The sequence below is a fragment of the Balaenoptera borealis genome (assembly GCF_965194805.1).
Source record: "Balaenoptera borealis genome assembly, chromosome: 7".
Lineage (NCBI taxonomy): Eukaryota > Metazoa > Chordata > Mammalia > Artiodactyla > Balaenopteridae > Balaenoptera > Balaenoptera borealis.
The window spans coordinates 21,776,188-21,804,104 of record NC_138864.1 but is presented as its reverse complement, the minus strand read 5'-3'; the positions used below and the strand labels follow the sequence as shown (position 1 = coordinate 21,804,104).

The 27,917-nt window shown below is 48.8% G+C and overlaps 2 protein-coding genes across 10 annotated transcripts in view; both read right to left on the bottom strand.

Annotated features, from left to right (window-relative positions):
- The window catches only part of LOC309632389 (uncharacterized protein), a 324,914-nt gene that overhangs the window by 76,898 nt on the left and 220,099 nt on the right, over positions 1-27,917 (bottom strand). The window lies entirely within an intron of this gene.
- Positions 1-27,917, bottom strand: part of ATXN7L1 (ataxin 7 like 1) — a 233,925-nt gene that overhangs the window by 46,472 nt on the left and 159,536 nt on the right. For 6 of the 9 annotated variants that reach the window (XM_082399742.1, XM_082399744.1, XM_082399746.1 and 3 more), the window contains one exon: positions 7,076-7,298. In XM_082399742.1, coding sequence (XP_082255868.1) covers positions 7,076-7,298 — 223 coding nt within the window. Of the gene's footprint in view, positions 1-7,075; positions 7,299-15,987; positions 26,040-27,917 lie in introns of those variants that run through there. The other 3 variants (XM_082399748.1, XM_082399750.1, XM_082399749.1) reach the window with 3 other exon arrangements.

Below are 27,917 nucleotides of genomic sequence, written 5' to 3'. Positions count from 1 at the left end.
TGTAGGGACAGGCAAGGAGGCCACTCCCGGTAGGGGAAACAGCACACGAGGAGCTACAATGAGATCGGGACACCTGGAAAATGAAATGAAGGGCTTAATACACTGGCAGTAGGTGTTGGACAGGTGGGAAATGCCAGATCATATATCTACCTCCAAAGGGGTTGAGCTTCTGTGGGCAAACAACCGAGGACCACTGAAGAATACTGAGCAGGGCAGGGGCACCGCACGAACCCTGCTGAGGGAACTGGGGTGGTCAGAGCGGTTAGGTCACCTGGTGGGTCTGCTGCAGCCCTTTGGGTCTCTAGAATTTTCCAGCCTCAGCCAAAGTCCTGAGGTCACTCTCTACGTCCTGTGGGAGCCATCGATACTGAGCCGTGGTCTTGCCCCCAGTTCACGCCAACACCAGGTAACAGCCGTAAGCCAGCCTCGTTTCTCCCACGGCGCCACGCCGTCATCACTCCCTTCTCCATAAGGCGGCGGGAGAGCTTCCAGAGCGCTCCTACCGCACAGCCTCCGCCGCCCAGGAGCACACGCCTCCCATCCTGAACACCCACAGGAGCCCTGCCTCTGTGAGAAGGGGGCCCCTCCTCCACCCGCCGCCGGGCACACGCGAGGAGACCCGGGAGCTTGCCGATTTTTCTCGTGCTCTGATTCGTTTTCCTTCCGGAGCGGCAGGCTCATCTTCTGCATTCTTAATAGCTGAGCACATTTAGCATTCAGCGCACAGTGGGCTGATAAGGCCCGAAGAGAAGGCAGCAAGCCATGCAGGGGAGGAAAACCTCCTCCCTGCTCCCGCCCACATCAGTGGCTTTGCGGATTTGAGCTCCCCCATCGCCCAACGCGCTGCACCAGGATGGCTGAAGCGGCAGCAGGTGGGCAAGTCAGACCGGCTGATGCAGACCCCGTGCAAGGAGCTGGTTCTCCGGATGAGCAGCGACTCATAAGAAAAGTCTGAGACGCTCGTCTGAGCTCAGAAAGAGCCAGTCGTAATTCCCTCTCGACTTCCACCTGGGAAGTCTTACCCACCTCCCTCCACCTTTACGGGCTCCAAGGGTATTCTCTGGCCTCTGGCTCCCCCAGGGGTGGTCCCCACGGGCAGGACGGTGAATTAGTGGAGAGGGGCTCTGAGAGCCTGGGAGCTGGGCGAACCGTGGGTGCTTCTAGGCAGATCTGCAGGGGACAAGGCTGGCAGCGCAGGGATGCCCTGTTTCCCCCTTTCTTCTAATGCAGTTACTTTTTAACCTCTCCAGGCACAGAAGGGAGAAAACAACAAATCCACGGACCATTTAACCTTATGTGAGACGGCAGGAGGTGGGCCTGAACTTAGGAGCGGCGTTTTATGGCCGGACACGTGAATTTGAGCTACTTGGAAAAGGGCGTGTTGCTAACCTGCTGTTAATCTCATCTAAAGGCCACGGCCCACCACCTGCAGGCACGGCTTATGCTTTGGCCTTTGGATGCAGAGCTCCTGGAAGCAGGGAACAGAGTTTGGGCAGGGGGTTCTCTACATGGCCAAACTGGGTCCTCTGGGTCTGCTCCCACCAAACCCCTGGTAGCAGCAGGCGAATGTGAGAAAGCAGGAGAGTTCCTTCCACCCTGGAATTTAGCAACTCCTGTCAGGGAGGACAGCATTAAAGAGACCCAAGGAGCCACCTTCACACACCTGTGAATCAAAGAACCAGAGGGTTCACCTGGCTCAGGTGTCCAGATTTGTGCTGTCTGATCCAAGAGCCACTAGCCATTTGTGGCTACTGAGCACTTATGATGTGGCTGAGGAGCTGAACTTTAATTTTTATTTAATTTTAATTCATTATAATTTAAAAATAGGTACTTGATTCAGTTATAAGAAAATGTTTTAAGTATGTTTTGGAACAACTTAGAATGCAAATCTATTTTATAATCGCTGTTTTTTGTTTTTTTTTTTAATGAAGTCTAAGTATGGATCAAGTATTTCCAGTGATAATTTAGTGTCCAAGTTGAGATGTGCGGTAAGTATAAAACACACACAGGATTTTGAAGACTTAAGAAAAAAAAAAAAAAAAGAACAATCTATCTCACTGATTATATATTGAAATAATACTGTGGTTATATTAGGCTTAATAAAACATATTGCTCAAAATTCATTTCACTTGTTTCTGATCACTTTTTCCAGCGCGGCTACTAGAAAATTTTAAATTACATGTGTGGTGCACATTACATGTGATGGGACAGTGCCAGTCTAAACAATTATAGATAAAGGGCTAACCATCTCCAGGAATGGAAATCTTATGATGCTTTCCAATGGTCAGATCCATTTCATTCAATTCAACAAATATTTACTGACAAGGGGACTGTGTTTGCTGAGTGTGAGGACCTGCCATGTGAGAGGCCCCGCAATTGCCGCGGAGTAGAAGGAATACAGAGGTCTAATCTACAGCACCACAGAACGAGCCACGGGTGAGGCAAAGATGCAGTGCAGCGGGGACGAAAAGGAGATGCTAGTGTACCAGGTGGCTGGCAACAAGGAAGAGAATAAGAGAGAGAAAGGCTTTGAGAAGAAGGTGGTCCCTGGGATGGGCAGTGAGGAGCAGCCGGGGTTTGGGCCAGGAGAGAAGGGACGGGATGCAGCGGAAGGAACCTCGCTTCCTCCAGCTCCTCCCCTCCTCGGGCCCCATTCTCCAGGGCCCTGCCCTTGGCTCCCGCTCTTCTTAAGCCACATATCTTCCCGGGAATCCCCATCTGTATCACGGCTTCAATGCCCGTGTCTACGCCGACAACTCTCAAATCTCCATCCCCAGCCCGTGCCTCTCTCCCAACCTCTGGGACCAAACACTCAAGGCCCAGCGGACATCTCCATGTAGATATTTCTCAAATACTTCAAACTCCATGGACTCCCCGGCTGAACTCATCCTCTCCTCCCCACCCTAGACTCTGGCCCTTTCTGTCCTTCTCTTGAGGAAGTGGCAGGACCAGTCACCCAGCTGTCCAAGCCAGGAACATTACCCTAAACACTTCCCTTGCATTACGAGCCCTAATACAACCAGCCCCAAAGTCCTGTGGGGTTTTCCTCAGCACCTCTCCCACCTGGCCCCTTCCACACACGTCCACTACCGCTGCCTGGGTCCGGGCTGTCACCACGCCCCACCTGGGTTATGCAATAGCACCCTCACTCTTCTGGCTGCTTCTTGAGTGGCCCCTCATGCCATCATTTATACTGCTTTCGGGAGGTCTTAGTACAATTGAAAACTGCTCCTCTAACAGCTCCATGCAGCTTTCAGGGTGAAGCCCAAATTCCTGAATTTAGCTCATACAGCAGAACTTTATAACCTGGCCCTCATTCACCTACTCAGTTTCATCTCCTGCCTCTCCCGACAGCCAAGTACTTCTGCCTGTTCTGTTCCCCTTGCCTGGAACACCCTCCCCATTTTCTTAAAAAAAAAAAAGTTTTTTTAAAATTGTGTTTAAAAAAAAAATCTATCTATCTATCTATCTCAATCATAAGATTTACCATTCTAATCCAGTTTTCTTTGTGTAGGTTATTCCTATTTATCCTTCAAATTCAGCTCAAGTGTGACCTCTTCTGAAAAACCTTTTCTGAGTCCTCAGCCTGGATTAGGTGCCCTTCTGCTGTGCTACCAATATCTTAGCTCTTATCACGTTGTATTCTGTGTTAGCTTATGTCTCTTTTTACAGACTCCCTAGGACAGTGTGTGTGTCTTATTTAATTTTGTATTCAAGGGCGCAGTGTACAATTGTGCAGGTTACGGACTGCACTAGATGCCTGGCTGAGGAAATGAGTAAGAAATGAAGACCATTAGCCAATTGTGCACTCTGGTCCAGGCCCGGATATACCAGGCCTTTTTCTAACTTGCACAGAGGTGCCATAGGTGCCAAGCCCTGTATATCTTCAGGGCTTGTTATAGAGCTGGCACATCGTATTATAGTAGGTGCTCATTAAATGTTAAATTGAGTAAAGACGACGGATGGTTTAGGCAAAGGGACCAGGGGAAGACATGGTGGGGAAGCTGGAGTAATGGGATGTTACTGAATGATCAAGATTGGATTAGGGGGGTTTGCAGTCAGTTTTTAGAGGGTCCTTATAGATACACCTCCTTCTAGATGTAGGTGCTTGGCTTTTAAAGGGGAACTCAGGGCTTCCCTGGTGGCGCAGTGGTTGAGAGTCTGCCTGCCGGTGCAGGGGACACGGGTTCGAGCCCTGGTCTGGGAGGATCCCGCGTGCCGCGGAGCAGCTGGGCCTGTGAGCTACAATTGCTGAGCCTGCACGTCTGGAGCCTGTGCTCCGCAACAAGAGAGGCCACAATAGTGAGAGGCCCGCGCACCGCAATGAGGAGTGGCCCCCGCTTGCCGCAACAAGAGAAGGCCCTCGCACAGAAACGAAGACCCAATGCAGCCATAAATAAATAAATAAATAAATAAATAAATAAATAAATAAATAAATAAATAAAAAAGGGGAACTCAGCTCTGGTTCTGCTTTTTTTTTTCCCCTTTGTGCACCCATTGGAATAGATTCTACAGTATATAAAGGGCTGAGAACCTAACTCTTAATTCAGTAGACAGTCAGGAACCTTGGAGAATTTTTGAGGATTGTGTCTTAAAAATCACAAAATATTCAGGCTTGAAAAACAGACTCAGAGAAGTTAAGTGACTTGTTCAGGGTCACACAGAAAGTTAGTGGCCGAGCTGGGCCTTGAACTGGCTTTCCTTGCCCCTCCAGTGCTCCTTCTTCCACAGCGCCCTTTGGAGAAGGCTCCCTGAACTGAGGCGGGCCCTGGAAGCCCCCAAACCAAATCTTCCCAGCCCTCCAATATGAGTCCCCAGTGACGGTGGGCAGGGGATGGGCTGACCGGAGGTGAGAACAGGCAGGAGGCTGCTGCAGTCAACGCTCAGCCTCACTCGGCGTGCCTCCCTTGATCTGCCTGATATCTACCTACTTGAAGTTAGGTAAATTGCCCAGGAGCTTTCTGCTCTTCACACAAGGTCAGTGCTCTAGTTTTTGGAGGCCTTTTTTCATAAGGGCTTATTTCCCTTCTTGCAATCCTTTTGGTTGCTTTTCTTTGGACCCTGGCTAGTTTTTTCAGATTCTTTCAAAACCACCTTCTGCCTCTAGCTGAAGGGGCCTTGCGCATAGCAGGGCTTAGTAAGTGCGTGTTGAGCTGGTGTGAGCCGAACATGGAGGATGATCTAACCTGAGCGGTCTCCCTTGAAGCCTTGCCTCCTGGGAGAATTCTTGGTGCTGCATCTCACCCTCCTGGGACCATGTTTATCAGTTATCATTTATTGCATTCATGCTATGATCTTCCATGACCCCCGAGTCTCCTTCTGACTTACTCCCCATGAGCCCCCTGCCCAGCTTTCCTCATTTAGTTGCTCTATAGCTCATTTCTAGACTCTGAATAAACGGCTTTATCCTTTTCCATTTTCAACTTCAGTCTGAGTCTGAAGAGCCATTTCCCTACTTTTTCCAGGAGACTGGGCTTCTCAACCTGTCTTCCTGGTTATAGGAGCTCTGTCCTTTGGCACACGTGATAATAATGATAACAATAACATTATCATCAAATATTCATTGAACGTGTTCCCTGCTCCAGACATCACGCTTCCTGCTTTTATAAAAATTAGTTCACTTCATCCTCACAAAGATCCTGTGGGGTAGAGATATCAGTAACCACATTTTACAGATGAGGAAAACCGAGGCACACCAAGATCAAGCCATTTGCCCAAGGTCACCCACCTGAGATTTGTATATAGGCAGTGATACAGGAAGCGCTTACATCAGGACACCAGACGCTGCCTTGGCAAACAATCTTTCAGGGGCTCTCCGAGGTCACCATAAGAAGGACACTCACGCTACCAGCAGGCAGGCCCAGAGGTCACCAACTGTCACTCTCAGGCTAGGTCTTCCCTAAGCAGCTATGTCCTCTTACAGCATGGAGATCCTAACACTCGCGAGAACCAAGCTCGTCCGTGAGCCCTGGCTGCGTGACAGGTGCCTCCCCTCCTTGACAGCCACGTCTAAACCTTTCCTCTCTGTCACAAGAGGCCCCTTAGTTGATCGGGCATAATTAGCTCTTTACAAAGTCATCAAAATTGCCCGCGTGCAGTGACAAACCAATCGATGGATGATTTTAGTCCACGGCTTTCCCAGCTATGAACGTAAGTGTAATTAAACGTAAGAAAGTGTAAGAAACGTAAGAAGTGTAAGAAGACATCTTCTGCAGCATGAATTAACAGAAGATGCTTTCTCTTTAGATATATAAACGAACAGAGTCCACACTTATCCCTTGTCTGCCTTCACGAGGCCAGCAAGGTAAGGCTAGAGGCTCCGTACTAAGCCGGTCCCTAAGGGTTCCAAGTTGGGTCCTTGGCATTTGAAGATACTCATCTTCTGCCTCCTGTGCTCATTTTCACTTTGGTTTCCTATCTGTCCATTCCACAGGTAACCTTTTCTGACTTCTCGGTAAAGACGGAGATAAAAAAGTGAATTAAACGCCTCTGATTTTTCACAGTCACCTGCCACCAGCCCTCTCCCACCCCATCACGTCGCAGGCAGCGACATTCCCTTTGGATTTCCTTCCTTCCTTCCGTCCTCAGCTCCCAATTACCTGCCTCTGCTGGCAGCTCCTTCACGGAGTGCAGGCCAGGCTGCTCGCGATGGGAAGCTCTGAGGGGGGCCTGCCTTCCAGGGCCCTGGGGCAGCACCAGGGCCTCACTCCCTGCGGGGCAGACTGCGGTGCTTTTGATTATTTATACCAACACTTCTGTTCACTGGGGTGGAAAATTGAGAGGTGACCGTATAACCGAGGAATATTTCCCTGTTACCCTCTTCTTAGACACAATTTGCCTCAGTTCTCAGGAGCAGAAAAAATTCCCCTGTCGGGCAGATAGTCCTTTAAGGTGCCCTGTTTCTCCTGGTATTTAGGTTTCTCATCCCATCATTCTGGTTTTCTGTCCCTTCCCTCCCCACTTCCCCAAATTCCTGGACATGATGCCCAGGAACAAAGCCGCTGGGTAAACACTGTTTCCTGTGGTGACAGGGACAAGCAGCGAGGACAGACGGCTGCCAGCACCCGACACTCACCATGTTTTGTCCCTTGATCCCTTCGCTGAAAAGATTGTGTGCTGTTTGCTGCTGGAGGTTAGGAGATTGTCTTTGGGCGTTTTGAATGGCTTTGAGGAGCTGCTGGCAGAGGTATGGCCGCTGAGACAGGCTTTTGTTTTCACCTGTACTAGTGATGTCCGGGCATTGGAGGGTGGCGACGCCGGAGAGGGAGAAGGTCTACACATTGAACCGTGTCTTCTCTCTACAGGGGGAGAAAGAACAGAACTCAGCACATCATCTGTAGCAAGTGAGTCACATGCATAGCCATGTACATTACAGGCAAAGAGGAGAGTGCTGATCTTGCAGTGTCGGTCCCCGAAGCCTCAGTTCTGACTACGGTTTGCTTGACATCATATCCCACCAACTAGCAGTGATTACCTTCTGAACTTCTGTATCAAGTGGCAAGCTGAACTCGCACTACAGTTATCACGGGAGGCTTTACCAGGCGATCCTCCTGCAAGACCACGGCCACAGAACTAGTAGAGGGGATGCCCGGTGTCCTGGGAACGTAGTGAGAGAACCACACAGCCCAAGCCATCCCCAGACAGCCACTCAGAGGCCACATGGTCCCTCGGGGCAGTGGGGAGGGTAGGACTTCTCAGATAACAAATAGCAATTTCTCAAACCTGACCCCTAGCAGGAGCACTTAAGTCACAAGGACTTGTGACATTCAGCAGGGCTGAATGAAAGGGTCTTCTAGATCCAGAAGGTGGCCCAGCATCTGTCCACACGCCCCTGTGGCCTCTCCAGGGCTCACTGAGGTCCAGGGCCACAGGTGCCGGGTCAGGACATGCAGGAGGACATCAACGCTGAAGGCAGAATCCACAGGTCTGGGGCCTGGACGTGGGCAGCCCCTTCCTGGGGCTCTAAGAGAATACCAGCGCCCTGGGAGACATGCCCCACTTGTTCACCCTCGTTCGGCTCCTGTGCTCGCGACTTGATGGGCAGGATAAGAATGCTGACCAAGAGAGTAGGTGCACGAGGTAAAGCTCTGGTGTACACCCACTACGGCAGTTCCTAACTGTTACAGCGGAACAGCTTTGATAAACGTTAAGGACCCTTCCCAAGAAAAATGCCCCAAAACTCTGTATACAATTACAGGAAGGAATCCTGAACCCCCAAAAGACAAACGCTCTGAAATCCTCAAGAAAAATGCCCCAAAACTCTGTATACAATTACAGGAAGGAATCCTGAACCCCCAAAAGACAAACGCTCTGAAATCCTAAGTCCCCTCTGGCTCCCTCGTACCTACTACAAAGCCCCACATATAGTTAGTGCCTAATTACTACGTGTTGAATAAATAAATGAAATGATAACAGATCTCCAGATGGAAAGGACTAGAGATCACAAAGCTGGAGATCTGGGTTGAACGTGATAACGAAGAAGATGGGGGCAAAGATGGCAGATCCCACTCTCCCTCCATCTCCGAGCCGAGTCTCACTTTTCTCATTAGTGAGGCATTTCTGGCTGCTATTCCAGGCACCCTGGAAAGAAAGCCAGACTGACTACGGCTATGAGGGACAAGCCTTTGGGCTTCCTCTGCACTTCCTGGTACCAATGGGCTGCCAGTTTGTCTCCAAGCCGACTGACTCTCATCCTGTGATGCAGCGGGAATTGGGGGGCGGGGGAAAGTGGGTTTTTGAGGACCATCTGATCGCTGGGTGTTTCTGCCTGACCAGTGTTCACAGGTTGCCTGCACTGAATAACTTTACTGGGGAATCTTTCTTCACTGACTCAGAGGAGACCTTGCATACATGCTCAGTTCCCAGAGCCACCCTGTTCAGGGATGTGAAAACCAAGAGCTAGTTCCAGGGCCTCTGTTTTTTTTTTTTTAAATTTATTTATTTATTTATTTATTTATGGCTGTGCTGGGTCTTCGTTTCTGTGGGAGGGCTTTCTCTAGTTGCGGCGAGTGGGGGCCACTCTTCATCTTCATTGCGGTGCACGGGCCTCTCACTATCGCGGCCTCTCTTGTTGCGGAGCACAGGCTCCAGACGCGCAGGCTCAGTAATTGTGGCTCACGGGCCCAGTTGCTCCGCGGCATGTGGGATCTTCCCAGACCGGGGCTCGAACCCGTGTGCCCTGCATTGGCAGGCGGATTCTCAACCACTGCGCCACCAGGGAAGCCCCAGGGCCTCTGTTTTGATGTAGTAGAGAGAACCCTGGGCTAGAAGCCAGGAGACCCAGGCTCCAATTCCAGCCTCATCACATTATTAGGCTTATGGCCTGGAGTTCACCACTTAAACTTTCTGTTTCCGTGCCTTTATCTGTAAATGAAGTGGGTCCCTAGATGGCCTGGAAGGCCTCTTTCTACTCCATTACCATAAATACAAGGCATACTTACACCTGATCCTTCTCTTCCCATCTCTCGTGATTCCTGAATGTCATAGCAATAATTATAGCACAAGTATTGAAATATTTTACTCAGGCAGGATCTTCCTTGGAGAAATTCATCCTTTGTAAAATTGTACTGGTCTTTACAACCCCTTTGACACAGGCAGGAAGCAGCCAGCCGTCTCCACCCTCCTCATGACTGACTGGCTAAAGAAGACCCATCGAGGCGAGGTGACTAGCCAAGGTCAGGGCCAGTGGCTATGAGAGGAATGGGGCCTCTGTGCTATGGGCAGGGGCTTAGCTGCTTCTCAGGAAGGCAGGAAACGGGGTGTACTATGACCAAGATGTGAAGCCAGGGAATTCGGAAGCACAGGACTTAGAATCACTGAAGGTTAGAACTGGATCTTAAAAGTCAGCTCGTCCCCTCTGCTTGCTGATGGATGAGGTTATCACTTAGAGAGGTTATCAGTTACCAGCCTGCAGGGCAAAGCTAGTTGGTGGCAGGGTTGGGCTCAGAACCAAGGCTTCTCACTTCAAATCCATAGTTCTTTCTGCCCTTCAGAAATGTCTTGCTCAGCAATTTTTTTTTTTTTTTTTGGCTGAAGTTTCCAAAACTAAAATAAGACTTTGATTTTTACCACTACTGTTTTGGATTATTCTGCACACTTCATTCACTCATTTGCTCTCATGTGCTCAAGCTGGCAGGGGCGTGGGGGAAGGGACATGCAGAAGTATTCCCCCATTCTGGTGGAGAGGTAAGCCTTCATAATGAAGAGAATTTTTACTTTGCTAAACTAAGAGTGGAAAATAATACCAGTAAGCAAAGATAAATCACAAAGAAACGTGACATTAAGGACAAAATGAATGGGCCAGACCAGGGATTCCAAAATCACCTCCAGAGAATTACGATTAGTGACCCTGCCAAGGCGTTCTTGCTGCTAAACTCACAGAAAAAATTAAATCAATGGATAAGTCTTCTTCTTGGTTTTATATTTTGGTCCCACAAATTTTTCTTGAATGATCAATTGAAAGAACAAGTTGCGAACGAGAGAATATTCATCAAGTTTGGAAGACAGCCCTTTACCCTTAGTTTGTTTTGTTTTGGTTTGGTTTTTTTACTGTGAGATTTTTGTATGGTAATAAACAGATTGAAGCAGCATTTCCTACTTGTGAAACTGTTTCTTGTTGATCAGACTGAATTAAATCTGTCACTATTTCAAGGTATCCCACAAAGAGGCCCGTACTTTTGTCCCCTCGGCTTGGAGAATGAGCTTGCCAGCCTCCGGTGCAGGCGACAAAGCCTGTGTAAGAATTTAAAGTGGGGAAACAGGGTCAGAGTGATAAGAGCTTCCGCTCAGGAGGTGAGTATCAAACCTACTTCACTTGGCTAAGCTTTTGAAAATGGGTAGAACTGATGTCCGGGTAGGACAGAGTTACTAGATTTTTCAGAAAGATGTAATTCCTATTCAATCTGTGTTTCTCTAGCCTGTGAAGACCCGCCTGTAGGTAACTGTCAGAGAGGTCGATAGGCTGGTGATAGGAGAAAACAGTCTTAGTTTCTTGTAAAAAGATGTTGCCAGGCAAGTGGAATGTCTCTGGGTAAAGTGTTCCAGATTTACATCACAATCATTCTGATATAAGAATTCAACTACTTTGGGCTTACTCATCCCCCCCCCTGCATGCCCCCCCCTGCATTTTGGTCAAGGGACTGCTTTAGGTGGATCCCTATAATTATTCTAATTCCATTTGCCTTGCCCAGAGACAGTTTACAGAACATTTATTTTTTAACTCACTATTAAAATATTCTACAGACTGAAGCAATCTTAGAGAAAAAATCCCTTTCCCTCCGAATTTTCTCATTCTCTGTTCATGTACATAGATGCATTAACAAAACAGTAATCAATTGATATTTTGGACTACTCTTTTTCAACGAACATTATTCCATTTATATGTTTCTAATTCCCATATATTGGTCATTTTAAATGGTTAGGTAATATTTAATCACTGACATCATGTTTTAGATTACTTAGCTATTCTCTTACTACTTACTGTCTGGCTTTTGTTCTTTCATCCTTTTTTCTCCTTTCTTTCTTTCTTTCTTTTTTTTTTTTACAGTTTAGTTAAAAAGTGATTTGAGATTATTTCTTTGAGGTGTAGTTCCCAAAGTGAAAAAGGTTGCAATAGTTTATAGCTTTTGCAACACATTACTTTCCAGATCGTGGGACAGAAAGACCAAACCAATCTACTGTGCTAATGTTGAATGTGAGTACCACTTACCTACTGAAGTGAAAACAGAAAATCACTGTCAGGACATTCACGCAGAATTAAATGTCCGCTACAACAGTAACAACCTCAGTGATTGATGTTCGATCAGCAACCTCTGGTCTCACCCCTTCTGTCCTTTGGCCAATAGTAATAATAACTTATTAAGACTTTGCCATGTGCCAAGAACTCTACTAAATACTTGAATTACCTTAGTAATTACCTAGTATTTAGTTCTTACAATACCCTAAGAGAGGTACAATTATTATATCTGTTCTACAGATGAAGAAACTGAGATTAGAGATACAAGTTGACCAAGTTCATGGAGCTAGGAAACGTTAGATTTGTGGATGTCTTCAGAGCCTGTGGTTTTAACTCTGAGCTCTACCACCCTGAAATCCTAGAAGCTGCTGCAGCATATAGGGAGAGCCTGGAAGGCTGCTGGACACCTCCCCTCCCCACTGAGTACGGGCATTTCAGCAGGGCACCTGACTCCCCTAGGGAGAGGGGGAAAAACACCTAATGTGGCAGCTTTTAAGGTACCAATCAGCTATAGCCTGAGACCTCAACCCCAAAGAAATGACCGAAGAAAGGAAAAACCAAATCCTTTTACTTTTTTGCATTTCCATCACAGGAAATCCAGAGCATGGCCTCAGCCACTGGCTGTTCTAAGACCACCTGCTTCACTGTGTACAGCCTAACCATCCATGAGGGACTCCAGGGTGCAATCCCAGAGACCAGCTGAGCAGGGGGCTCGCAGACACCGTGTGCGGAGCCCTGGTGTCTCCACAATCCTCTCCCCTTACTACTCTCCACTGGGAAAAGTCCACCAGGTTCTCAGGCCATTGCATCTCCGTAAAAATTCGGAACCCTCCCCTCCCCCCATGCTTATTCACTGAGATATTTTTATACTCACAGCATCAGTGTCCTGCATTTAAAACCTCAGCACAGACGCCTCACGAATGGCTGAGCCGGCCGCCAACACCCAGTGTGGTTCCCTGTACCAGTTTTAGAAAGAACGCATTGGGAATTTTCCAATATGGTGTTTAAGGGATCAATCCCCGCCCCGCCCCCGCCCCCAACAGAGTGTGCGCACCACAGTCACTTGTGGCCCGACACGCTTGTGTAAACTCACTTGGGCTTAGGCCAGCTCCTGGCTTGCTCGTTTGACAGTGCTGAGACTCTTTCAGCCCTTACCTCTGAGAGCAGGTGCTTGGCAAATCATTAGCCGGGTTCTATTTTATCAATGGATTCTATCTGCTTTAGTAGCTGCGGTCAGGATGCTTTCCATAAAGGACAACCCTGAACTCCAAGGGACCTTCCAAAAGTAAACTGGAGCCGGAGGGTGAGGGGCAGAGCACACACCTTGGCCCGGGGAATCATGCAGGAACCACGCTAGCTGTATCTTGCAACCACTTGGTGAGGGGGTGAGGCAGGTATGCCCCCATTTTACAGCTGTGGAAACTGAGGCAGGTTGCATTTCGGAAACCTGTCCAGAGTCTGTTAAGGCTCGGAAGTGGAGAGAGCAGGGGTAGCATCTGAGCTGTGGTCTCATTTGCCACAGTTGTAGCTGGGCACTAAATATAGTGCCATGGTGGTTAGAGGGGGGATATTGAATCAGCTTTCCTCAGCAGGGGAGGAAATGAAGACACAGGAAAGTCAAGTGACTAAGGCAGGCAGCGAGTGGCAGGCAGAGGCGTGCCAAGCAGCTCCTGTGCCAGGAGTGCTTGTGAGCTGCCCAGGAGCCCACTCCCTCCTTGGGCTGCGGTGCCTCTTTAAAAGCTGTCAGGGCCTGAGTGTCTGGGGAGGTGTTCCTTCAAGCATGGGTGCCTGTCACCAGTTAGCTTATACTAGTTCTTCTTTACCCTTCTTCACCGGCTACGCAGATGGGCAACACACACCATCTGGGGCCCTTTGACAAAAGCCACTGTGGGCCGGTGCCTACACTGCTCGTGCCAGCTCAGTTCTCAAATCCCCCTAGGCTCTGGGTTGGTTTCTCGGCCATCTGGTCACTCTGTGCCCATTCATTCAGTTAGGAAGAGAAGCAGCATTCCTTGGGTGCCTACTATGTGTCAGGCACTGAGCAAGCTACTTTTACACCTACCAGCTCATGCAATCTACCCAACAACCCCCCAAAGTGGATACTGTTAGCCTCCTCCTTGTAGATGGGGAAATTAAAGCTTAGCAAGATTACGAAACAAGGCCAAGTTCACAGTGACCTTGGCAGTTAGAAGGTGAGCCCAGGCCTGCCTGGCCCCAGAGCCAATGCCCTTTCCTCCATGCCACCCTCTGGGATACTGTCTTTCCTCTACACGTAAGCAATACAACTTCTCTGAAGATTCTAACAAAGCATCTCCCATTTTCAGAGCTGGCCCAGGATACAGCTCTGAAGTTAGATAACTTGGGATGCTTTTTACATCTCCCTCTCGGAGACATTCCCCCACCCCACCTGCGCTCTTCTATTGGTTATTTATACATTTCTGGCATCAACCACTGCTGGGTAGGATTTGGGGAGTCCCAGGGACTTTCCAGGGCCCTGATGTATTTCCATCTCTCCCCAAGGATGCCCTCACTAGACATTTAACCTAGCCGAAGGAGAAAAACACCCCCAGCAATATAGACCAGTGGGGAAACAAACACATGTACACACTGCTGGGGGTACTTCCAAGGGATGACAGTTCTCTGGAGAGCAACCTCGTGTTGATGATATCAGTTAAAAAGCATTCACAGGGCTTCCCTGGTGGAGCAGTGGTTAAGAATCCGCCTGCCAATGCAGGGGACACAGGTTCGAGCCCTGGTCCGGGAAGATTCCACATGCCGCGAAGCAACTAAGCCCCTGCACCACAGCTACTGAGCCTGCGCTCTACAGCCCACGAGCCACAACTACTGAAGCCCATGTGCCACAACTACTGAGCCTGTGCTCTACAGCCCGCAAGCCACAGCTACTGAAGTCTGCGCGCCTAGAGCTTGTGCTCCACAACAAGAGAAGCCACCACAGTGGGAAGCCCTCGCACCGCAACAAAGAGTAGCCCCCGCTTGCCACAACTAGAGAAAGCATGCGCACAGCCACGAAGACCCAATGCAGCCAAAAAATAAATAAATAAATAAATAAATAAATAAATCTATTAAAGAAAAAAAAAAAGCATTTGATCTGGTAACCTGGTAATTTTAGTCTGGAAAATAGACCTCAAGGAAATATCCCTCCCCAAGAAAAGTTCAAAGATATTCTCAGCAGCATTGCTTACAATAGTAAAAAATACCATAACCAACCTGGTCTACGATAAAACAACTGAAAATGACAGGTATGAGGGTTATCTCAACCTAAGGAAATGTGTATGTGAGACAGTACTACCCAAATTCACAAGAAAATTAAAAATATCACCAGTATATGCAAACACTAATCATTAATCTATAAAAATGTAAAACATTTAACATATATATACATGAATATATAACACAGATAGAAAAGGAAAAAAGGGAAGGATATAGGATGCCTCTATTTTTGTTAAAGTTGTTTTTTAAATCCATACAAGAAAAAAGAAAAACAAACAACAACAACAGAAACACTAACACATCCTTAAGCAGAGAGGCCAAAGGGGAGAAAACAGGTGCAAATACAAAAGGAGGAAGGAGAGAAAAGCAAGTGTTAAAGTCACACCTCATTCATTCATTCACTCATTTTTTAAAGCATCTCTTTGGCACGTACCATGCGCCAAGCACCGAAATATAATGGTGGTGGTGGTGATAAGACAGACACTGCCATGGCCTGAGGGTTCCCTCAGGGAGAGGACACACTTGCCAGGTCCTGGCTGGCCACCACTTGGTCACCCTGAGAGTAGAGAACAGGGTCCCCTCTGAAGGTGGGCTGCCACCTGGAGGACCTGAGGCCAGTGAACAGCCTGCCTGCCCCATGGGACAGAGCTGCCATCCTCGCCTTTTATTGCCCCAGCTATTCCCGTGTGTCTGGAGCCGATATCGTAGTGGAGGGGTTGACAAGGAGTCCCACCCGCATGGTATTAACTTCTCCGCCAGAGTGACCTCGGCCCCAACCACCAACATACCCACTGTGCAAGTCACATGAGTGTAAAAACAGCACCACCACAGCTAAGGTGAAAACTGGTGGCTTCCAGCTTTAGGATAAGCTGTCGGATTCTACCTTAAGATGGCACAGCTGACATCATCCCCGCTCCAGGGGCACTGAAGGGACAGGCGTGGCAGGCAGCCGGAAGCTGGGCAAAGCTGGGGTATCTTTGGTGGGAAGATACAAGAACGGGGATTCCCATTGTCTAAAATACCTGAACAGCTGGGCCGAATCTTCCCGAGACTGTCTTGAGGCCACATCAGTGGCCTTTACCCAGGTGCCTTGGGCTAAGCACATGAAAAGCCCTGGCCCCTGTCACAGGCATGCGTGGTGCACGCCTCAAGGAAGGGCCGGAGGACCTTGAGGCATGAGGTCGGGAAAAAGCCCAGGCCACTATCCACCTGAGACCTCCTGGTGCCGCCCAGGGCTCCTCTTCTTGGGACAGCAGGGCCAGGGCTCCCAAATCTGTATTTTTAAAAAGATCCCGAGGTAATTCTCTTGCTCCACACAAGCTTCGGGAGTCACTGGAAATGTGGACCAAACACTGCTGTCTTTGGAATCAGAAAGATCCGGGCTCAAATCCCAGCTCTGTCACTCATTAGCTCTGTGACTTGGGCAAATAACTTAACCCCTTGAGCCCCAGTTTCCTTACCTATACAGTGGGAACCATAATGCCCACATCATAGGGTTACGGGTAGGCAGGTGCCCCTATAGTACATTGAGGCCCCCCATCTTAGCACAGGTCCCATGCTGTAATCGCTGGTTTACTGGCTTAGGCGTCCTGTCACTGGACGCACGGAGAGCAGATGTCTTGTGCCCTCTCTCGTCCCTGGCATTCAGCCCAGGGTCTGGCCTTGGTAGGCACTCACTACATTCACTGCTGAAGAAATGAGAATTGAGGATAGATAACACATGGAAGGTGGTTGCCCCAGTGCCAACTCACAGTAGGCACTTCACATAAGTTCCCCTAACACATACACATGTAGATTAAAAAAAATACAAGCAGTAGCTTTCCTACGGGGGCAGCTCCCTACCTTTTCCCTGCCCCTGAATTAAAACTATTCATTTACAAGAATCCTACGGGAGCACAATTGTTTAAGAAACATCGGCTGAGTAAGGAGAAGCCAGGGCTGCTTGATTCCTATCTGTACCGACCTCCAGTTTCAGGAGTGCAGGCCACAGTCTCTAGAGGTGCAAAGTCCCAGCTCACTGCACAGCTCGGGGCGTCACCCAGAGGCTTCTGTGGTCCGACAGCAGTCACTAATAACGGAAGCATTTCTGTTCTCCTTGGAGTGGCAGTTGGCAGTGGCAAACAGGAAGCTGTCTTGAAGGAGGGTGTGGTTCTGTCCTCTCAGTGTACATGTACGGAGACACCACTTGTTTTTCCCCCTCCAGTCCCCTTCTCTTTCCCTCTGCTCCCCTTTTTTTAAGGAGCAGAAGGTCTGAATTATTTCGGTGAAAACACAGCTTTTTACATGATTGAAGATCAACCATCACCACCATACACACGAAAACCAAGAGTAGGAAGAAGTCTAAAATACAGCAAGGGTCTATTTCGCTACCATCAGCTACTTGCTCGGGACGCTGAGTTAGCCCCCGGCTGTGCGTGAGTGGGCGTGAGCCCTCCCTCGGTTTCCCCGCGGGCACACAGGAAACCAACCCCGCTAGAAACCAGGCCAGGTGCGCCGCCAATCGTGCTCGGGCGCCGGCCAGTCCGCCAGCTGGCCGGCCACCAGCGTGGACTCAGGGACCACTGTGTGCACACACCGGACCGAGGACCATCCGCAAAGAATAAAGAAGGAAAAACCACAGGTTGCCAGTTTCCAGCAATTTTTAAAGTTGGAGTGAAAAAGACCCGAAACATTGCTTAGCACCGCTTGCATATAAAAATGACCAAGAAAAATCAGTAGCGAGTAGATAAATGCATCAAGTGTGTCTGGAGCTGCACATAAATGCAGAGAAGTGGAGGGGACGAGCTGGTAAGGTTCAGTGCAGCTGCTTCCCGGGGCTAGGAGAGGTGTGCTAGAAAATTTTCCACTCCACTCCTCCCCAGGCCCCGAGGCTGGCGCCTCCAGAAGGCCTGTCCAAAATAGACCGGTCCCCAACCCAGCCTCCTACTCCTGACCTCTTTCTCAGGCAGCAACTCTCCCCACTCCACGCCTCAGCCCTGTCTCAGCGCCAGCCCACAGCCCAAGGGCACCGCCTAAGCTCCACCTCGGACTTGCTAAATGGATCGTGGGCTGACAGCACGCTCTGCTTGCCGTGACCTGGGCCCAGCCCCACGCCATCCTGTGTGGCAAGCGTGCCCTGTGCTCACACTTACACATCCCAGGGAGACAGCCTCGCTGTTTGGATAAGGGGGCTGAGCCAGTGACACGCTGGGCAGCGCAACTCGGCAACTCGTGGGAGCCGTTTCCTGGCTCCTGGCTGAGCGCCCTGGCCAGTCAGAACGCACCACTTCCCCTTTAAGAGAGCACGCCCAGATGCGATTAGGGAAAGGCAGAAAGAAAAGCCCGGAAAGACCAGGGTCGTATCCTGCGTTTGGCAGATGAACTTGGGCGCGCGCGCGCGCGCGCGCGCACACACACACGGATCTGAGCAGCCACTGTATGGGAAGGGTCAGGGCCTTCCTGCAGCCCGACTGCACGACGGCCCCTGCAGCCTTCCCCGGGGACCAGGCTGAGGCCAGGGGCCCACGCAGCCTGCAGGGGCCTCAAGCCTTTCTGCGTCCTTTTCCCTCAGGGCCTGTCTGTCCTGATGGGCAGAGGCCACTGCAATACCCAGCACCATGCTTTGGAGAGAGTAGAGACGTCATTCTAAAGATTGAAAATTACTTTTGTGGGACATTTTAAGTATGAATTCAAGCGGAGAGCTTTCATTCATTCCTTATATTTAGAAAGTTTATTCCCTGATCTTGGCAAGGGATAATAGATTTGTGGGGGGGGGGGGAGGGATGTCTAAAAAAGACAGTGGGTCCCAAAAGGCCACATGCTGTATGATTCCATCGGTACAAAATAGCCAGCATAGGTAAATCCACAGAGACAGAAAGCAGATTAGTGACTGCCAGGGGCTAGGGAAGCAGGGAGCGGGAAGTGACTGCTTAAGGGGTACAGGGTCTCCTTTGGGGGTGATGAAAGCATTTTGGAACCAGGTAGAGGTGACGGATGCACAACATTGTGAACAGACTGAGTGCCGCTAAATTACAATTCAACTGAGCACGCCCCCTGCACTCAACACCACCAGAGGTGTGGGCAAAACACCGAAGCCACCCCTCCGGCCTGACCCCTGGACACACCCCTACCCTCACCCCATATAAGGAACAAGCTCACGGCTCCCCTCAGCGAGCGAGCAAGCAAGGGAACCTGTTGCTTGTTCTCGTTCCCCCCCTGCTGCAGCAGGGGTCCCAATAAAGCCTTGCCTGAAAAAAAAAATTACAATTCAGTACTTTAAGATGATTAATTTTGTTATGTGAATTTCACCTCCATTAAAAAAAACCGAGCAGTTTAGTGTGTTTTAGGTATTTTTATTTTCTCTTATCTTCTACTAGGATCTCTCCTATGTTTCGTGCAACATTTCTTTGTAAAACCTGCCTATTACCTGATAAATCTTAAGTTAACCCTGGCGGAAGAGTATACGCCTTTTAATAAGGAAAAATAAAAACCAACCTCTAAGAGATAAAAGCTTTCCAAGACTCAGAAGTAAGCCTCTACTGGAGAATTTCAGACTATGGGAAGATGGCATCATCTTTGACCATGGCATGTAAGCTGGGCAGTGCTAACTTGGCCTTTGTAAGGCTGTCTCGGGTTGGGACCATCTCCAGCAGCTTGATCATATAACCAAAGCCAGAGAGAGGGAGTCTCCCATGGGAGAATTATTCAAGGAGAACATGATTTTGGGTCTCTGACTTTGGGCCTCCTTTTCCCCTCTCACAGAGAGAGTTTCTTCCCAGAATATAGGAGGATCAGTTTCTGGCTGGAAAAGGGCTATGCTGCTTGGTGAAGCAGGACTGGTTTCTACAATTCCATTTCTTTGGAATGGAGCCAGTGGGAATGAGGGGGTGTGACTCGACCACCCACCCAACCCAGCCCTACGGAGAGGGCCCGTGTCCTCCAGACTCTAGGCAAGAGGGTCAAGGGCTCATGGGCACACTTCCCCTGCTCAGGGGACTGTCAAGAGGAGGCCTGCTGAATGTTGCAATACTCAGAAGAAGCACAGATGACAGGGCAGGCCCTGTGGCCCGGGAGCCTGAGTCTTTCCAGAGACAGCTGTGAGCAACTTTCCTAGTATCTGTTTGCTGAGAGTTCCAGGATGGCCAGGAGGACCGAGATGTGAACAGCTCCCATGGGCCAGCTCTCCCAGAGCCCTCTGGTCCTTGTGAAGTACCTTCCCCTACCTCTTTCACTGCTCTCTCTCCTCATCTCAGGTGCCTGGTAATAAGTAGGTGCACTAGGTTTTCAGCAAACAGATGGCTTAAGAAAATAAAATGGGGACTTCCCTGGCGGTCCAGTGGTTAAGACTCCGCACTTCCACTGCAGTGGGGGCGGGTCTGATCCCTGGTTGGGGAACTAAGATCCCGCCTGCCACGTGGGGTGGCCAAAAAAAAAGAAAAGAAAAGAAGATGCAATATTTATACTGCTCTGGCATCTGAGAAGCCGCAAGTTTAGAACCTTAATGCTAAACACAAAAACAGGCAGGCTCAACCCAATTAAAAAATGGGCAAAGGACTTGAACAGACATTTTTTCAAAGAAGATAATCACATGAAAAGATGTGATCAACATCATTAGTCATCAGGGAAATGTAAATCAAAACCACAACAAGATACCACTTCACACATACTAGGATGGCTATGTATATAAAAAACAACAACCAAAAAAGCCCCAAAATGGAAAATAACAAGGGTTGGTGAGGATGTGGAGAAACTGGAACCGTTGGACACAGTCCGTGGGAATGTAAAATGGTGCAGCCTCTATGGAAAACAGTATGGTGGTTGCTCAAAAAATTAAACGTGGAATCACCGTATGATCTTGCAATTCTTCTCCTAGGGTACACACCCAGAAGAACTGAAACAAATCCCTGTATGTGAATGTTCACAGCAGCACTATTAGCAATAGCCAAAAGGCAGAAACAACCCAAGTATCCATCAATGGATGAATAAATAAACAAATTGTGGTATATACATAACACTGGAAAATTATTCAGCCATAAAAAGGAGTGAAGTACTGATACATGTTACAACATGGATGAATCTAGAAAACATTATGCAAATGAAAGAAACCAGGCACAAAAAGTCACATATTATATGAATTCTATTTATATGAAATGTCCAGAATAGGTAAATCTACAGAGACAGAAAGCAGACTGGTGGTTGCCAGGGACCGAGGGGAGGGAGAGGGGGAAATAACTGCTTAACGGGTACGAGGTTTTATTCTGGAGTGATGAAACTTCTGGAACTAGACAGAAGTGGTGGTTGCACAACCCTTAAATGTACTCAATGCCACCCAGTTATTCACTTTAAGATGGTTAGTTTTATGTTATATGGATTTCATCTCAAAAACAAAAAACCCCAAAACTGCAGAACATAAGGGCCAAGGCAACCCACAAACAGAACAATCAGTTTCAGAATAACTAAGGCGACCAGTAGGAGAGAGCAGATAGGCACTCACTCCAAGTCGGAAGTCCCTAAATGTGGCCGAGTCAAGTCCACTAAGAAGTGTTAATTTGTCTCGAATGACAGCTGCTCCCACCACCCCACACACGGGCACAAAGGCTGCCCTAGCCACTTACAGGTGGGACGCTGAAGCACAGCTCCCCTCTGCCAGCCCCCTCATCCCTGACACAGCCATCATTTGCACCAAAGGGACTCAGGTCTTAGACCATGACGTTGGGACAGAGTCACAGGCTCCCAAAGAGCAAGAAGAAACCCCACAGGTAATCATTCTCTGCTACCCCCTGCTGGCCCCTTCCAGGGCTGTTAGCCTCTTCGGAGCTGTAGCCAAGGGGCCACCCAGCCTGGCTTCTCCACTGCAGGCCCCGAGCTCTCCAAGTGCACAGCAGGCCAGAAAGCACCACCGCTGGACAGTATCCCCTACGTGAGCTGCTCTGTGATGCCCGCACGTCCATCCCATTTCTGCCCTGTGGGGATCACCTTGAACCAGTCCAGTTTCCCTTTCATGGGACACCTTGCCAAATGTTTGTTCCCCGAAACCTCTTTCTCCGGGATAAATACTCCCAGACGTCTTTTAAAATCATTCCTCACAAAAGGTCATTTTCACTATTCTCCTGATCTCTGGGTCCCCTTTGGCTCTGACTGTGCTTTCTAAACTGTGACACTCAGAAGGGAGAACATCACAGGTGAAGTCTGGGCAGCTCCCAGCTGTCTGTTCTGGGTATCATTCTCCTGTTAAGGCCACTAGACATCCAAGCTAGATTTCTTATTTCTTTTTTAAAAAAAATTTATTTATTTAATTTTGGGCTGCGTTGGGTCTTCGTTGCTGCATGCGGGGTTTCTGTAGTTGCGGTGAGCAGGGGCTACTCTTTGTTGCGGTGCGCGGGCTTCTCATTGCGGTGGCTTCTCTCGTTGCGGAGCACGGGCTCTAGGCACGTGGGCTCAGTACTTGTGACTCGCGGGCTCTAGCACACAGGCTCAGTAGTTGTGGCGCACGGGCTTAGTTGCTCCACGGCATGTGGAATCTTCCCAGATCACGGATCGAACCCGTGTCCCCTGCATTAGCAGGCGGATTCTTAGCCACTGTGCCACCAGGGAAGCCCTAGATTTCTTATTTCTGAGGGCTGCATCACCCCTGAGTCTTATTTCACATGCTTTACTGCCAAGCTGCTTATCCACAGGTGTCCTTTACAAATGTCATCTGGTCGGAGTCAGTCCACTTCTCTGGCCTGGGGAGATCTTTCTGGACTCTGACTCATTAATGTAACTCTCCTCCCTCCTAAATCTACTGCTTGAAAAATTGGATAATCCTGCCACTAATGCTATTCTTCTTCCAAATCCTCCTTTATAATGTGGAAGGGGACAGGGCCAAGCGTGCAACTCGATCTATCCCCCAGGGTGACAGCGACCTGTGAACAGTACCCTAGAGGTGTGACTCTACTGAGCCACCTGCCATTCAGGGCAGGTGTGTCACTCGGCCACACTGCATCTTCCCTGGTACGAATCCCATGGATGACTAAGAAATGCGGCTGACAACAGCCCTCCTGCTACCAGTGGTTGAAGGACTAAAAGGAAAGCTCTTAGCAGTGCCTTGCACACGGTAGGCAATCAAATGTGCCTTTTTAACTGACAAGAAATACAATAATGGAAGAAAACCGGTTTTCCAACTCCCAAACTACCCTCCTTACTGGCAACCAAGTATAGACATTAGGCAGCTGAAATCGATACAAAAAGAACCGGTGCCCAAGGGCCGGTGTCTGAATCCCCACACCCTCCTTCCAGAATCTCCATGCTCTGAGGTTAATAATACTGCCCTTCCAAGGCTATAGGAAGGACTCAATGAGATCAGGCATGTAAAAGAGGTTTAAAAGTTGAGTCAGGCTATGCAAACATAAAAGAAGAGTATTATGATTATTACTGTTATAAATCTCTCCAAGATACCACTTCCACCAGCAGAAACCTGCCTGTTAAGCCAAGGAAAAACCTACAGATGCACTCAGGCTGCCAGGAGGCAGGTCTTTCAGCTCAGAGCAGCTGAACTCCTGCAAAGCAACTTCCCTTTCCCAAGGATGGAAGGATTGGGAGGGTTTGACCAATTCAAATGCAAAAGCCCAAGGGCGAGGATGACTGGGGAACTTTTCAGTATTCACTGCCATCCCTCTCCAACACAAAGGCCTGTGGGTTCCCTTCATGGCTCTTCATTCACTCTGGCCACGAGGTTATCTATACAGTGGGACGGGGGCACCCGTAGTCACTGCTAGCTGAGAGGCACACAATCCGACACACACCTCCAACCTGAGGCCTTCAAAAGGTGAGTCTCCAATCCCATCCCAGCCTGACAGACAGGAGGAGGAGAAGGGGAGTGTAACAGGGCCCCCATCCATTGGGGCAGGTTGGAATCAAATCAGAACAAAGAGTTTCTTAACCTCTGCGTTGCAGCTGGCGCGTCCAGTTTGGATGGGGCACTGAGGAGGCGAAGGTCTGATGGATAATGTGCGTGCCAGAGCTTGGGCTCACCAGCTCCACCGTGCAGGCTGAGCCCCCATCCCGTCTTTATACTGGGACCAAAGGGCTCGACCTGTCCCCACCAGCTCAGCGGGGCTACCGTGAGAAAGCACAGGGCACGCTCTAAACCATAGAAGACCGAAAACAAGCCTCATCGTTATTCTCTGCAAGGTTAGAGGAGACCAAAAAACAACACAAAATACAAAATAAACCACCTCACTTTCATATAGATGAGAGAAACATGGAGGAGAAAAAGAAATCCGCTCGTGGCAGCCCTGGGCAGTGAGAATTATGTCACGCCTCGGCCTAGGTCACATTTACTACCTTGGAAATTTCCGTTTCGACTGTCCATTTTCATTTCATGTGTAAGCTGGTGATGCTGGCGGGGGTGGGGGGGTAGTGGTGAGGTTTGGACCTGTCAGGGAGGGACCCACATACCTGGATCAGGGGACACTCCCTACTCAGAAGGCCTTTCACAAGGCCCAGATGATGGGCCTTTTCGATTTGTTTGGTTTAAAATATTTAACCCGAGGCACAGTGAAGTGTCTCATTTACGACGTTCTTCCTGGACCATTAGACGGGGATTCCACACTCCTTACGCCGATGAACGTGCTACTTAGCCATGCAAATTCCGGGAGCGCAGACACGGAGATGGGAGGTGCTCAAGGTACGCTCTCAAGGGCCGATTTAATTACACAGCCATTCAGTGGGCAAAGCACACCAATTTTTAGCCAACTGTTCTGGTAAATATTATGGGAAGCCCTTTCATAGAGTGCTAATGCTGGCTTAGTGATTTCGAACGTGCCCGGCTTTAGTTCTCATGCAAACACGCACGCGGTCCCCAAAGATGCTACCGCCAGAGCCAGAAAAATCAAACAGATCGTGCACTAGCCAATATGCTATCTTGCCGTTGAATATTATTATTTCCTTTTAGTACTATAAACCCTTCAGTATCACTGTCATTTAGATGAGGACAAACTGGAAAACCCACTCACTTTCCAGCGACCGGCCTTCCTTGCCCCTCCCCCAGGCTCTCGGCACGTCCTGCCGCCCGGCTTCTGGGCCGGCTGCACTGCTCCCCAGGGTTGGACAAAACCACCACCACGAACCCATTTCGGACGTTTGAAACAATACCCAATCACTGCATCCATTCTCCCAGAGCGTCCCAGAGGAAATGGCATCATTACTTTCATTTTACTCCGTTTGTGACCAACCAAAAGCAAACAACACGTCCTGAGACAATTATCAGGGTATCTGATGTCGGCAGCTGGAGAGGACGCTCGGGAATGTTATCAAATGACCTCGCGGAGAAATTAATTTTCAAGAGCTAAAATAACCTTCTGCTGCACATGCCCGGCCGTTTCTCTAAATGCAGAAATGGATTTCACTTTCAGCAGTTAGAAAACTCTCAGGCATGCCCGTTTTTTTCAAAAAAGTCTATAAATAACCCAGGATCAGCAAAATTTATGCAAAACATCCTGCTAGAAGAAGAAATGTAAACTAAAACCACTTACAGAGAGACTCGGGCTGCCAACTTAATCTGATTCTACGACGACTGTAAACACGTTGCACTTTTGGAACCTGAAGCGATCCATATTAGCACGGATGCCATCACAGAAAAGAAAAAGAAAAAAAAAGGAAGCAACCGCCCCCTTCCCACACTAAACAACAACAAAAGCCCGGCCCCCAAACAGAGCACCGTGATTCGGGGTTCGGGGTTCTGCACGGTCCAGGACCCGACGGCTGACCAGCTGCAGTCAGTACCAGCTTTCACACGCCAACTGTTTTGACTACAGGCACTTGTTAAACACAGAGTTTCAGGTCCTACCAGTTGGACACCAGAAGTTCATAGAACTGACCCAGTGCCAAGAACAACAAGCCCAGAAAGCGAAACGGCTGCCTCGTGCGCCGTAGTTTTTGTTAACTGTTTATGCAAGCCCCAGAGCAATTGGGTAACAATTAAGAAGACAACCGAACTTAAATAACAAAAGCAGAAGATTACCACCTTGAAGGAAATGTAGATGTTGGCAGATAAAGGACAGACTTCAACCGAGTTTACTGGTGGGGTGGGGGGTTTTCAGAGAGAACCGGGGGAGGGGAGGGGCAGGTGTCACATGACGAACTGCGGTTATTAGCAGAAGGAACTGGGTGCTTCCTTGAAGCATCTTTTACTTAGAGGTTGACTCAGAGATTTTGCAAATGCTGAGGCCTTGGTACACATCTGGGGTGATTGCAGAAGCACTGGAACTTGGATGTTGGTAAATCCCATAGGAGAAAAAAAGGGGCGTGCCGAATGCAGTTTTTGAGACACGGAAAGGGACTTCCAAGTTCCCTGCTCCGTGCAGCGAGGCCACTGAGCCACACAGGAAGCAAATGATTGAGCCACATAAGAAACAAATGGAGGGATAGCGTCCCTGGGCTTCTCTGACTTGGTCCTGAGAAAGGTTTCCCTTTCCTCTTTGAGGTTAGGGCTGCTGTGTCCAACCTTCCTCCCTCATCCAGACTGGAATCTGTGTTCTCTTACAGGTAACAGTGAATCGAGTATTTCCATTTGGCAAAATAAAATAAAAAGGAACGCTTAAATCACGTATTTAACAAAGTTTTTCATTTCTTTCCCAGAATGCATTAAGCACTATCTCATTTTCGGACCAAGACAATTGACCAGACGAAATTTTAGAATTATCTGAGCATTTGAGAAAAGTGAATTCCAAGAGAATTGGGCCGCGAATGTAAGAGTGAGAAATTTTTAATTGCTGAATGGATTCAAATCTAACCTCTGCCCCACCCCCTTCTTCCTATCTATCTATCTATCTATCATCTATCTATCTATCTATCCTCTGATTTGAATAAAATGTTGCCCCTTCCCCACTCCAGAGGTTTAGGGGAAAGTAATGAGTAGGTGGAAACAGGTTGTTTATAAAAACCATTGTAACCACAGGCCAGGTTCATGTTTATTCTGGAGAGTAAATGTCATTCCTCTGGTTCCGGGGGTCACCAGTGCAATGTGGTGGATATGAACCCACACAGTAGCTGCCCCTTTCCTCCCAAAGGAACCTATATTTTCTTACAAACTATATGCAGACATGGTTTCACTGGATCTGAAAAGGAGCCGCCCTGGAGTGAAAGCCAGCAGTTGCCTGACGGATCAAGAGAGAAGAGCACAGGCAGCTTGCAGCCTCCCAGACAAAGGAAGGCGAAGGGGAGGAAGATGTTGGCGGAGAGGGAGAGAAGGAGGAGGGAAGGGCATGCCGGAGAGAAGGGTGAAGGGTCGGGTGGGACAAAGTAAGGCTCACACCAGCCCCCGCCCCTGGATTGACAACTGACTTCTTAAAGAGACCCCAGAATTTTGTGAGCCAGGCCTCTCACTTAGAACTCCATGGCTTACGTGTCTCCTCCTTGCGCATTATATTATTTGATTCTCAGAAACATCCCAGGAGATGAGAGAGGGCAAGTATGATTATCCCTATTTAACAAAGGAGGAAAACGGAGGCTCAGAGAAGCCTTGGTCTCAGCCCCACGAACGGTGACTGTGCTGGTGTGGTGCTTTATTGTCTGCAAAGCGTTTTAAAAGTAGTGGGCTTTATTATTCCCATTTTCACAGACAAGTAAACTGAGATTTTGGAGAGGCTACAAATCACGTCCAAGGCCACACTGCAAATCATCAACAGCATCAGGTCTCCTAACTCCTAACCCAGTCCCCCTGGCTTGCCTCTATCATGTTTCCAGAACACATAATGATAGAGCTGAAAAGGCCAGTATAGTTGTTTTATTATAAAAGCACATCATCTCCCTTGATTTTCTCAAAACTCCCTGTCTTCATGGTTTTTCAGTTCACAGATTGCAACTCCCTAAACAAGGAGGTTTCCTCTCCACACTGTGGGGAGAGCTCCGGCCTTCTGCTATAACTCCCGAGAGCTATTATTTCAATGCAAAGCAAACACCTCCACCCAGTTTGCACTCTGTCTTCCTTTGA